A 12,345-nucleotide genomic window follows, 5' to 3' on the forward strand; every position below is an offset into this window, starting at 1 on the left:
CTGCTATCTGGAACGCATACCCGCTTTCCGTTCCATAAGGTTCCGTGTTCATCCTCTGTGAAACCAGCGGCTTTACCCTGTTTCATATTCTTGAGGAGTCCATGCATGTCCGGATCATTCTTCTGAGCCTCGCGGATTTGATCGAGCAAGGTGGGCTTGGCTTCTAACGCAGCCAAGAATCCACGACCAACTATGTTTAGGTTCAGGGCTTCCATCTGTTGATTAAGCTCGGGTGGAATGCCTCGAACGTTGAGAGTATTGCAATGGCTCTTCCGACTTAGAGCGTCGGCAACCACGTTAGCCTTACCAGGGTGATAGTGTATTCCCACGTCATAATCCTTGATGAGTTCTAACCATCTCCTTTGCCGAAGATTCAGATCCGACTGGGTGAATATGTATTTCAAGCTCTTGTGATCAGTATATATTTCACAGCGGTTCCCAATGAGATAGTGCCGCCAGATTTTTAGAGCATGAACCACCGCTGCTAACTCCAAGTCATGCGTAGGGTAGTTGCCCTCATGAGGTCGTAGCTGACGTGAAGCATAGGCTACCACATGACCGTCCTGCATGAGCACGCACCCCAATCCTTGGCGCGAAGCATCACAATACACCATGAAATCCTTGCGAGTATCCGGCAAGATTAACACTGGCGAGGAAACCAGCTTTTCTTTGAGAGTTTGGAACGCCTTCTCGCATTGCGGGCTCCACACAAACTTCTCTTCTTTCTTCAACAACTGTGTCATGGGTCGAGCGATTTTGGAGAAGTTCTCGATGAACCTCCGGTAGTATCCTGCCAAACCCAAGAAACTGCGAATCTGAGTGACTGTCTTGGGTTGCTTCCAATCGGTGACGGCGGTCACTGTTTCGGGGTCCACAGCAACTCCTTTAGCAGATATCACGTGCCCCAAGAATTTGACTTCGGACAACCAGAACTCACACTTGCTAAGCTTGGCATACAATTGATGTTCCCGCAACTTTCCCAACACCAGACGGAGATGGTGCTGATGGTCTTCCTCTGATTGTGAGTATATCAGAATGTCATCGATGAAAACCACAACGAACTTATCCAAGTATTCCATGAACGCTTTGTTCATTAAGTTCATGAAGAAGGCAGGAGCATTGGTCAAGCCGAACGACATCACCGTGAATTCATACAGTCCATATCGCGTAGTGAATGCGGTCTTCGGAATATCTTCTTCACGAATACGTAATTGGTGATATCCGGAACGGAGATCAATCTTGGAGAATACAGTGGCACCTTTGAGTTGATCGAACAGATCATCGATCCGGGGAAGAGGGTACTTGTTTTTGATGGTGACTTCATTGAGAGCTCTGTAGTCGACGCACATCCTCTTCGTCTTGTCTTTCTTCTCTACAAAAATCACAGGAGCACCCCATGGGGAAGTACTCGGACGTATGTACCCCTTTTCTTTCAACTCTTCCAACTGTTTCTTTACTTCGGCCAGTTCATTTGCTGCCATACGGTAGGGTCGCTTGTACAGAGGAGTGGTTCCTGGAGCAAGATCTATCCGGAACTCAATCTCTCGCTTGGGCGGCATACCAGGTAGTTCTTCCGGAAACACGTCTCCGAACTCTCTGACGATGGGAATTTCTGACAGTTCTATCTGATGAAGTTCTGAACTTCTGACAGAGGTTGGGGGTGCAAAGAAAACAACCGGTTGTTCTGGTCCTCGGTACAGAGTGACAGTGCGCCTCGCGCAATCCACTACTCCTTGGAATTGGGCCAACCAATTCATCCCAAGGATCACATCCAAGTTCTTGGTGTCTAGCAGAATCAGATCCGAGGGAAAAGGAATCCCCTGAATTTCTATAGGGACGGCAGGGCTATAATACTTTGCTGTCATAACCCCTCCAGGGGTGGTGATGAGCAGAGGGTTTCTAAGCCTTTCTACCCCCAACTGATTTTTCCCCACGAATGGCACAGATATAAACGAGTGGGAAGCTCCAGAGTCGAACAAAATTGTAGCAGGGATGGAATGGACGAGGAACGTACCAACGGTGACGTCGGGAGTTGTCAGCACGTCCTCGGCCGTCACATGATTCACACGGCCCCGAATGACATCCTTCCCGCCGTTGTTGGAGCGGGGAGGCGCTTGGCCTTGCTGACGCCTTGGCTTTGGGCATTTATCCGCAAAGTGTCCGGGCTCGAAGCAGTTGAAGCACAGCCGCTGCGGACCTGAAGCGTCCCTGCGGCCTTGAACGGGCTGCACAGCTGGCGTAGGAGGACGGGATGCACGAGTCCCTTGCTGATTCTGCTGCTGCGGCTGTGGGACGCGCACCACGAATTGAGGTCGGGGCGCTGGGCGAGGTTGCTGCTGCTGTTGTTGCTGTTGCGAGGAGGATCCCCCTGGATAGGGATTGGTGTAGCGGACCCTCTGGTTAGCACCCTGCTGATTGCGGAAGTTCGCCAAGCGGCGCTTGTGCGATTCCAGCTCCTTGTGCTTGGCCTCCAAGCGGATGCTCTTGTCCACCAGTCGTTGAAAATCCGGATAGTCCCCAGAGACTAGACGAACAGACAGCTCGGGGTCCATTCCTGCCAAGAACTTCTCTTGCTTCTCCTCATCTTCCCGCACATCCTCAGGGGCGTAACGGGCCAAGTTGTTGAACTCGTGCAAATACTCCATCACGGAGCGGTTGCCTTGCTTCAACTCTCGGAATTCCCTCTTCTTGAGAGCCACGACTCCGGCGGGCACATGGGTTCTCCGGAAAGCGGCGGTGAAGCGAGCCCAAGTGATCGGCTGCCCCTCTGGCTGCGTAGCCTGGAAGTGGTCCCACCAGAGAGATGCGGGCCCCTGCAGCTGGTGGGCGGCGAAGATGACTTTCTCTTCGTCGCTGCACTGCACCGTGTCTAGCTTCTTCCCCACGGCATGCAACCAATCCAACGCATCTACGGGATTGTTGGAGCTAGAGAAGGTGGGTGGGCGGATGCGGAGGAATTCGGCGAGTTTGGAGTGTTGGGGAGGGGGTGGTGGAGCATTCTGTTGTGGCGGATTTTGGAGGTGGTGGAGGAAAGCAGTCATCAGGTTGGCTTGCTGAGCGAGGATTTGGGTGAGAATGGCGTTGGTGTCTGGTGGTGGTGGTGGAGGTGGGTTGCCTTGGGGGTTGGGGTTGCTGCCCTCGGGTTGGTTGCCTTCACCGGTGTTAACATTTCTCCTGGTCGTCACCATCTGAAAACCCCACACAGAACCAGCAAACAGAGAAGGAGCTAACAATTAAAACTAACCACCCACGACTACCATTATTCTTAAATTTATCACTGCTATTAAATTGGTTCATTAATGTTCAAGTTGCTTAGGCAAATAAAATAAGGCAGGCTCCGACATAGTTACACCACACACCGGCGTAACCATGCCCCACACGACTCAAAAAGACAAACGAGAAAGAACACACGCGCAAGCCTACTAACTGCTCGTCTACTGCTGCGACGGGCCAGGACGGAAGGTGAGCAACAGCGCATCCTCCGTGCTACCTACGCCGGAGGCTTCCCCCTCCTGGGGAACCACGGGCGCAGGTGCGGCACGAGGGGTCTCGACGAAGCAGGTCCACGCCAGGGACTGACGAACAAGCTCGGGCCTGGAGGTGCTCTTGCGGGCGGTGATCTTCTGGCTGCGGCAGACGCGGCGACGCTTGGGACGGCTGTCCTCTCCCTGGGCGATCTTGAGCTGGTGCAGCTGCGCCTCCAACGCGTCGAGGTCCTTCTTGAGCTGCAGGTTCTCCTGACGCAGCTCCAGGATCTTCAGGTTGTTCTCCACCATGCCACGACGCACCATCTGGTGGAAGTCGATACGAGCCGCGTCGTACGCCTCCACCATGCGTGCCAGATGCACGACGGTAGCGTCATCCTCCGAGCTGGCGTCTCGGAAGGTGGCGTGGTCGCGGGCTCCTCCGCGACGAGGGTGGTAGCGGTAGGGCGAGTGCTGCAACTCGTCCGGGTAGCGCTGGTGAAGGGTGCCGATGGCGAGGAGAGCGGCGTTCTGGCAAGCGGCGGGGAAGGAGTCTCCGCCCGCGGTGACTGCCAGCGAAGTCCGCTCGGGAGAGCCGGAGAGGATCACTGCTGTGACCTCCCACGCAGCGTGGGGCTCTGCGTCGTCTCCCTCCTGATCCGGAAGCGGCCTGGCCTGGTAATCCACTCCATGTGGATACCCCAAGACCACGCACATGCCTCGCAGCTCCAAGACGAAGCCAGTCATGTCCAAACCACGACGGGTAACGCTGCCGGCCATCTACAAACAAAAACAAAAGAAAAGCAACATTTTCGAAGGTCAGATTTTGACGATAAATGAAGCAGCAAGACAAAGAGAGAATAGCGGGTTTTCACAAATAATAAAGGATTTTTATTTTTAAAAATATAGCTAAGGCTTGGGATCTACGGCTCGTCCTAGGGTCAAGGAAGGCTCTGATACCAACTTGTCACGACCGGAAATAACCCAACGGGCTTTCCTGACGTGCGTGCATTAATCCTTGTCCCAGGAGGCAAGGTACACCAAAAGTTGATACAAATCAGAGTTTAACAAGCGGAAGCGTAAATAGTTAACTTATTACATGGGCAACGAAGGCCCAGCACACTCAAAGACAACGAAAAACAGCGGAAGACTAGGGCGACGACCACAGGCGCTTGACGGCAGGCACGAGCTAGACACCAAAGCCTTCATCTTCCAGGAACTCCTCATCTGGGCTTGGGAAAATTAAGCAAGACTGAGTACAACCACCGTACTCAACAAGACACACCCACAAATGCAGAATAAATGCAAGGGAGTACAAGGGAATTATAATATAAAGGGTTAGGGTTGCAGTAAACAGCATTTAAAGACATTTAGTTGCTCAAAGCTACTTTGTAAACGCGATCCTAGAACGCTACAAAGTTATTAATCAAGGCCGTGAACCCACACGAACCTGCCTTAACCCAAGGCCTATGATGATTCAGACCGAACTGGCAACCCGACCCTGGGTCCCAGCTCGTCCTAAGCCAACCCAGGCCAACCATTCCGCATTTTAGTTGTTAAGCAGGTTTTAAGAATTAAAACGCTAACTTGGGTACATTGCTCGGCTTGCCCATAACCGAGGGCTCGGCTATTCGAATAGATTATACTCTGATCAGAGGTGTACATCTTTACCCACAAGACACATCTTCCTCACGTGTAACCACGTGCCACATACCACCACGGTATACGGACGGAAGACGTGACATAGTTTCCAACCCATCCTAGCCTTAGACAAGAGTACCGACCCAATCCCACCTACGGCCGGGATACCCGGGACAGGCAGGCAGAACTGAGCCCCTAGCAGCAGGGCACCAACCCTCTGCCGTATGACATCTCGACTACCGGGCCGCAGCTCGTGTAGCCTTCATTTGCCCTGGAGAATGTCCATCGACGCCCGACTTCATCCATCTCCAATCCGTGTACTTTTGTTTATGACTAGACTGAGTCACAAACTAAGCCTTACCCATTAGACATGTGGAAGTACGGTAGTGCTTTGCAACAGAGGCCCGAAGACCGGTCCTTAAACGGCCGAGGTGCTACCATCAAAACCATGCACCCCGAGCCCAGCCTAAAACCATTTTAGGGGGTTTTGAATAGAGGGGGCGGTGTGAAGCCAATTCCACAATAATCCAACAATTCCAGAGTGTCCAAGTGATATGAATATTTCCCAAAGTCTATAGTTGTAAAACCACCTAAGGTTACCTAATTAGATTGCGAAGCATCTACCTAAAATTATACTAGGGATACCATGAGTAGAGTGTCCACTAGTTGAGGTTTTGTTTGTCTAGGGTGAACAAGGTAATAATAATAACAATAACAATAATAATATGGTCATAACAAAGGTAAATAGGCATGGCTAAGTAAAACAGTGATAACGCGGGAATTTAAATAAAGCGATAATGCAATAATTTAAATCAACATAATTTTATAAACTGGGATTCAATATGATCAAGATGATGTGTCTTGCCTTGCTCGTTTTCCCACTCGACGGCTTCGACTTCCACGAAGAGCGGATCTTCCGAAGCTGCAGCGTCTACACGACCAACGGAAAAGAAAAAGGCTTTAACACTAAATAACTCCACATAACAGCAGAAACAAAGCACAAAAATGGGTTCTTTACATCTTAAGGAAAAATTAGAGACTTGAACGGTCCAATTCCGAGTTCAAATGGCCAAGATATGGCCATTTGAAGTTTATATGCTCTTTAAATGGATATTTGCGAATTTCTTCATTTAATTTTCAATTAAAAATCCTATTTATTGCGTCAGCCGAGGGAGCGGGCGCGCGGACCGGGTCCACGGGAAGTGGGGCCCACGCGTCAGCCCCACGGTCCACGGTGGACCGGGCGCACGCGGCTGGCGGCGGTCGGCGCCGTGGGTCCCGCGCGTCAGCCGCACCCGCGGGCGCGGGCGGCTGACGGCCGGGCCCACTTGGCAGCCGCGAGGGCGCGCCCGAGGGCGGCCTCGCCGGCGCGGCCGACGGGAGCGGCGCGCCCGCGCCCCGATGGTCACCGCCGGCGACCACCGGCGCGGCGGAGCGGCGCCCGAGAGAGAGGAGGGAAGGGGGAAGGCGAACGGCGGTCCTCGGCTCACCCCGGGACAACGACGACGACGAGAACGGCGGCCGGAGTGGAGGAAAGCGGCGGCGTGGCTCGGGATGACGATGACGACGGTGCTCCGGCGGTCGGCGGGCGAAGCGGAGCGGCGGACGGGGTCGGCAACCACTCGGCGAAGCGGATGGAGGTGTCGCCGAGTAAGGAGGAAGACCGGAGCGGCGGCGGCGGCGGAACGGAGCTCGGCAGCGACGGCGGAGAGAGAGGAGCACGGCGCGAGCACGATGCCGACGGCGAGAGCGAGCGGCGAGCGGCGGAAACGGAAGAGCGGAGCTCGGGGAGCAATTATATAGCACCGAGAGGGGGAGAACGCGGCCGGAGAGGAAGGAAACGGGCGCGGGGATCTCGGGCTCCATAGATGTCGCCGGCGAGGATTACGGGATGAATCCGGACGGATCCGAGGGAGAGAGAGAGGGGAAATCGGGGGAAACGGGAGAGGGGATCGCGGGGAATGATTCCCCTCTCTTTAATGCGCGCGGGGACGGCGGGATGCGGCGCAATCCGCGGCGGCGGCGGCGCTAGGGCACGGGCGCGGCGGAGGACGCGGCGGGAGGAAGGCGATGACAGGTGGGTCCCACCCGTCAGCGAGAGCGGCGGGCGGGCCCGCCTGTCAGCGGCGCGCGCGCGCGGGGAGGCCGATGGGCCGCGGGGGAAGAGAGAGAGAGAGGGAGGGACTGGGCCGAGCCGGCCCAAGAAGGAGGGGGGGGAAAGAGGACTTCTTTTAGGGTTTTCTTTTTATAAAACCTTTTTAACTTTGTTTGTTTCTTTTCAATTATTATTTGTGCTCTGAAAATTCCACTAAAATTTGTTTAAGCATTTTAGGCTTTTAGGAAATATACAAAAATCCTCCAAGCCTCATTTGACTTTTATCTTTGCACATTTTAATTGTTGGAGGCTTTCACATGAATTTTAATTATTCTTTGCACAATTTCGAGGATGAATTTTAGAGTCGATTTGGGACGCGACATATAGTTAGATTTTTCTTGAAGAGAAAATTCAAAAATTATAACTTTGCTATATTTTTATATTAGTAAGAGTAAATTTCACAAAACAAATATATTCTTTGATCAAACTATTGTAAAACTATATATGTAAGGTATTGTATCACAAAATAATAGATTTAACAATAAAGTTATCACAAAACTATAAATTTAGAGCCAAGTATGGCAAAACTACAGATTTAGTAACAAAATTATCCCAAAATACAAGTTTAGCACCAATTCAATTGCAAAACTATAATGTTTATTATAGCTCCAAAATAATACTAGTAGTGGTAGGGATTTAAACTCTATAATATGTAGTTTTGTGCTACCTTCAGTACTAAATCTCTAGTTTTGTGATGTTTAGCGGGTGAATAGCTAATATGGTCCCCAAAGTTTCGCTTCAGGCTCAGTTTAGTCCTTGAGATTTCAAATCGTCCAAACAAGTCCTTCAAATTAATCATTTGGGTTAATATAGTTCTTGGACCCAAAAAATGCCATGTGAGCATGCCAAGTCATCCTCGCATGCAGCAGTTTGAATGAAATGACCATTCCACCTTATATACCATATAGCAAAGAAAGAAAAAAAGATAAATGTTTCACACGTGTAGTATCGTTTTAGAATTGTAACTTACGATTGTTGTAGCCAAGCACTAATCGTGATCGTGTAAATTCCTTTGTCGGCCACCCATCCGCAATAATGATGGGCTTGTTATTTTTTTGTTTGTCTTTTCTTTCTTTTCTATATGGCATATAAGGGTAGAATTGTCATTTTATTCATACCGCTGCGTGCAAGAATGATTTGGCATACTCAAGTGGCATTTTTTATGGGTCAAAGGACTATATTTGCCCAAATGATTAATTTGGAGAACTTGTTTGGACAATTTGAAACATCGATAACTAAACTGAGCCCGAAGTGAAACTTCAGGGACCGTATTAGCTATTCACCCATGTTTAGCTTTAAATCTATAGTTGTATAATATACCATCTTAAATTTGTAGTTTTCTGATAGTTTAGTTAAAATACCCGTAGCTTTATAAAATTTACTCTATTAGTAATTAGTAATAGAAGTAATCAAACAAATGCATCGTTGACCTAAAATGGGTTACCTAAAATGCCACTTATTTGTGCCCGGAGGAGTACATACTAGAAAGATACTAAATGATATTTGAGGTGTGGTTGACAAGATGCCAGGGAACAAAGAATAGCCTTGCACAATCCAACGAGTTTTGTGGTGATTAAAACAACAATCTTCACAAAACTTATATTTAAAACATGACCTAAAACTTATTAGGGCATGCTCAATGTATATGGACTACATTGATATTATGGTGGATCCCACTAAAATATATTATCATGTGCACAATATATATGGTAAGACCGTAAGAGTGGATATTAAGGTGGACCCCACAAACCCAAGATTAGTCATTGAGAGAGGGAGAGAGAGTATCACTACCATGAGAGAGGAAAGAGCAATATATTTTTTTATTCCTTGTGGGTGGTCTTTATACATATGGCTAGCTCAAACAAATGTCATCTATAAAGACTACTCTCACAATGTATAAGGTTCACTTTAGAGGCTTAAGACCCACCCTTATGTTCACATTGTGGCTGCCCTTATGTGTGAAAACCCATTTGTTCGAGGTGATATTAGCTTGTGGGGACCGAATCATGATGGTTTATATTTTTTTTTTTGAGAAATGATGGTTTATATCTGATTGTGCACAAGAGTCTTAAATTCATCTCACGTCATATGCTAGTGAGGACCTCACCCCTAAAAGAGCTTTGTGGTAAGGTATGTCTTCTTAATAAGTGAAGCTTGAAGAGCAGGCAACGGGATCCTACTTTATTAGAAACATATAAAAATATATCGCTATATCACTATTCCCTCCGTTTTTTTTAAAAAAAAACCCTTCTGACCATGTATCCACAAGTTAGTTTTTTTTAAAAAAAAAATCATAGTACCATTACCATTCATTCGAACAATTAACATAACCAATTAATATTGCATATGACAATTATAGACTTCATGATGTGTACAAATCGAACACTTTACTAATTGCACCAATTCATGAGCATTACGCGCCCCACATCCTCCAAATGCAAGCTAACATACTTTACGGTTCGCACGCAAGAATACATTGCAATTATTTTTATCTCACTCTGAATTTCATGATGAATAATCACATTTCAGCCGATAACTTTCTTATGAAGCTGATTACATGCTCACTAACTTCCTTTGGCTTTTCTTCACTGATGAAGTGGCCGACACCCTTCATGACCACGACATCATCCAGCAGCGGTACATACTTTTTGAAGCCACCTTTGTGAATAAAATCCTGAATGCCTGGAGTATGATATGTCAAATCCAAGTCTCCAACAATGAACTTCACTGGCACCTTTATCTCAGCTCCAGTCCAGGGTGCTGTTAGCTCCCATGTCCTTAAAAAAACAGAAAATAAAATATGTTACTCCACTCCCTTCTGTTGCAATGCTAGCATGCAACGATTATACAATTAATTATATTTGCAATGTATCAAAGAATTAAATTATATAAATCAAACACTTAAATAATTAATTGGCGTAGTTTTTTTTTCTAATAATGAAAACGGGGCTCGTTTGGATTGAAGCCAATTTTCATTCTACCAAAATTTTAGCAACATCAAGTATTGTGAAATGAATGTTTGTTTTGCTACCAATTTTTACCTATACTAGTTATAATTTCATACTATCAAATTTGATAGTGTCAAAATGCCAAGGTTTGGGACTAAAATTTTACTTGGGGAAAAATTGACTCCAAATCAAAGCGTTTATATCCCTAGCCTCTGCCCTACGACACAGCCAAATCGAACATCTTTTGAACAAAGCCTGATAATATATTTCCAACAAGTAGTAGGGGATATGGCTTACTTGTTGAGGGCGCGGTAGTAGTTCAATCCTCCGGTGAAATTAGTCTTGTCGAACTTGCTCGCGTAGTACTTGATGTCCTCCTCTGTTATCCAGCTCGGCAATGGCACCTCGTCGTCCGGCGACCCCCACCCGCTCTTTGGCATCATCAGCGGGCCAGGAGTCCGGTAAGCCAAGAACTTCCTCAGCACCAGCTCCGTGCCGAGCCGTGCGAACTCAGCTTCGATCGCTCCAGGCTCCTGCAAATCAATCGATCGGTCAAGCTATCTGCGATTTATGGAAAGATCGCAAGGTGTTTGTTGTATTGTGTACCTGGATCCGGCAGATGTAGTAGTCGTCGCCGTAGAGCGCCCTCAGGCCGTCGACGGGCCTCCTCGCGGGGCTCCGTGGGGTGAACGCGACACTGAGGGAGACGAGCGCCCTCACCCTGTCGGGGCGGAACAGGCACAGGTTCCACGCCGTGAGCGCGCCCCAGTCGTGCGCCACCACGAACACCGGCTTCCCCGCGCCGACCACGGCGTCGAGGAGCGCCACCAGGTCGCCCACGACGTGCATCGCCGTGTACTGCAGCTCGGCGGCGGGCGCGTCGGAGTCGCCGTACCCGCGCAGGTCGGGCGCCACGGCGCGGTACCCTGCGTCGGCGAGCGCGCGCATCTGGTGGCGCCAGGCGTACCACACCTGCGGGAACCCGTGGAGGAGCAGCACCGGGGGCGCGCCGGGCGGGCCGGCCTCCGCGACGTGCATCCGCAGGCCGTTGGCGTCGACGGTGCGGTGGGTGATGACGGCCACCTCGTTATCGGCGGCGGCGGCCATCGCGTCGTCTTTCTTGGCGTCGGAGTCGGCGGGGGGATGAGGAGGGGACGACGGCGCGCCGAGGCAGCAGGTGGGGGAGCAGAGCTCGTGGAGCCAGGATATCACGGGCATGAATGGTGTGACAGAGCAGGTGCAGTCAGTGAGGAAGAGGTTAATTATGGTTACTGGTGTGGTGGGTCGCTCGCTCAGGGGTTTGTGGGATGAGGACGAATGGACACGAGGACGAGGTGGGTTTTATTGGGCGATAGCATGTGGGAACTCGACAACACGCAAAGCCAACGTGCCGCGACCGAACGCATCCGGTACAGTTGGCGAGGAAGCCGCGTCACCCGCGTCCATGGAAGCGTCGTGTTTAGCAAGCCAATATTCAGCACATATGCAGCGTGGCAAGATTTTTTTTTTACATTTTAGACATTTTTGAAAATTTGTTTAACAAATAGAACTTACCGCAAGTCTGGATCTCTAGGTTGATGCCGAACTAGTTCAAATCCATCGGGATACAGTGGTACACAACTATATTAATTTTAATTGTATCTAGTTTTCAGGCTTCTAAAAGTACCAATAAGTTTTATTCACTTTGGATGGTCTAGGTCTCGCCAAAATTCATGATGTCATGTGACTTTTCTCAGCAATTTTCTTGCGCGCCTCTGCTCCTTGTGTTGTGCCACGGTGCAGTGGCGGATGCAGAATTAAAATAAAGATGGGGCGAAGATGCTCGTCTCAATAAGAACAACTAAACGTAAAAAATACCATATTTATGTTTGACGGAGCTCGTGGCCCCTCACCGGGAGACTGCGCAAGCCCCCCTTTGCCGGTTCGACCAGGGGCTTAGGGTGCAATCCCAAGCTCTCTCTCTCTCTGTATGTGGAAAGATCACCCGCCCGCAAGACACACGAGACACGGCGATGTATACAGGTTCAGGCCGCTGCGAAGCGTAATACCCTACTCCTGTGTTTTTGTGGATTTGTGTATGGACAAGTTACAAAGGATTCACTTCCTTTCCCCTCCCTTGTTCTAGGGAAAAAGTCCC

The 12,345-nt window shown here is 49.5% G+C and overlaps 1 protein-coding gene across 1 annotated transcript; it reads right to left on the bottom strand.

Moving 5' to 3' along the window:
• Window positions 1-9,581: 9,581 nt before the first annotated feature.
• LOC4338270 (uncharacterized) lies at window positions 9,582-11,523 on the bottom strand. Its single transcript, XM_015782536.3, has 3 exons — window positions 10,815-11,523; window positions 10,506-10,741; window positions 9,582-10,037 (listed from the first exon to the last, which is right to left on the bottom strand). The coding sequence occupies exons 1-3, from the start codon at window positions 11,424-11,426 to the stop codon at window positions 9,779-9,781; spliced, it is 1,107 nt and encodes a 368-aa protein (XP_015638022.1). The 5' UTR covers window positions 11,427-11,523; the 3' UTR covers window positions 9,582-9,778.
• Between the last annotated feature and the right edge of the window lie 822 nt (window positions 11,524-12,345).

The sequence above is a fragment of the Oryza sativa genome, chromosome 5 (assembly GCF_034140825.1).
Source record: "Oryza sativa Japonica Group chromosome 5, ASM3414082v1".
Taxonomy (NCBI): Eukaryota; Viridiplantae; Streptophyta; class Magnoliopsida; order Poales; family Poaceae; genus Oryza; species Oryza sativa.

What these genes read in the sequence shown, in the direction of transcription:
- LOC4338270 (XM_015782536.3), bottom strand. Translation starts at nt 11,426, where the DNA reads ATGCCCGTGATATCCTGGCTCCACGAGCTCTGCTCCCCCACCTGCTGC. An exon ending in ACTACATCTGCCGGATCCAG is followed by an intron (nt 10,742 to 10,814) that starts GTACACAATACA and finishes ATTGATTTGCAG; the next exon opens with GAGCCTGGAGCGATCGAAGC. An exon ending in TACTACCGCGCCCTCAACAA is followed by an intron (nt 10,038 to 10,505) that starts GTAAGCCATATC and finishes TGTTTTTTTAAG; the next exon opens with GACATGGGAGCTAACAGCAC.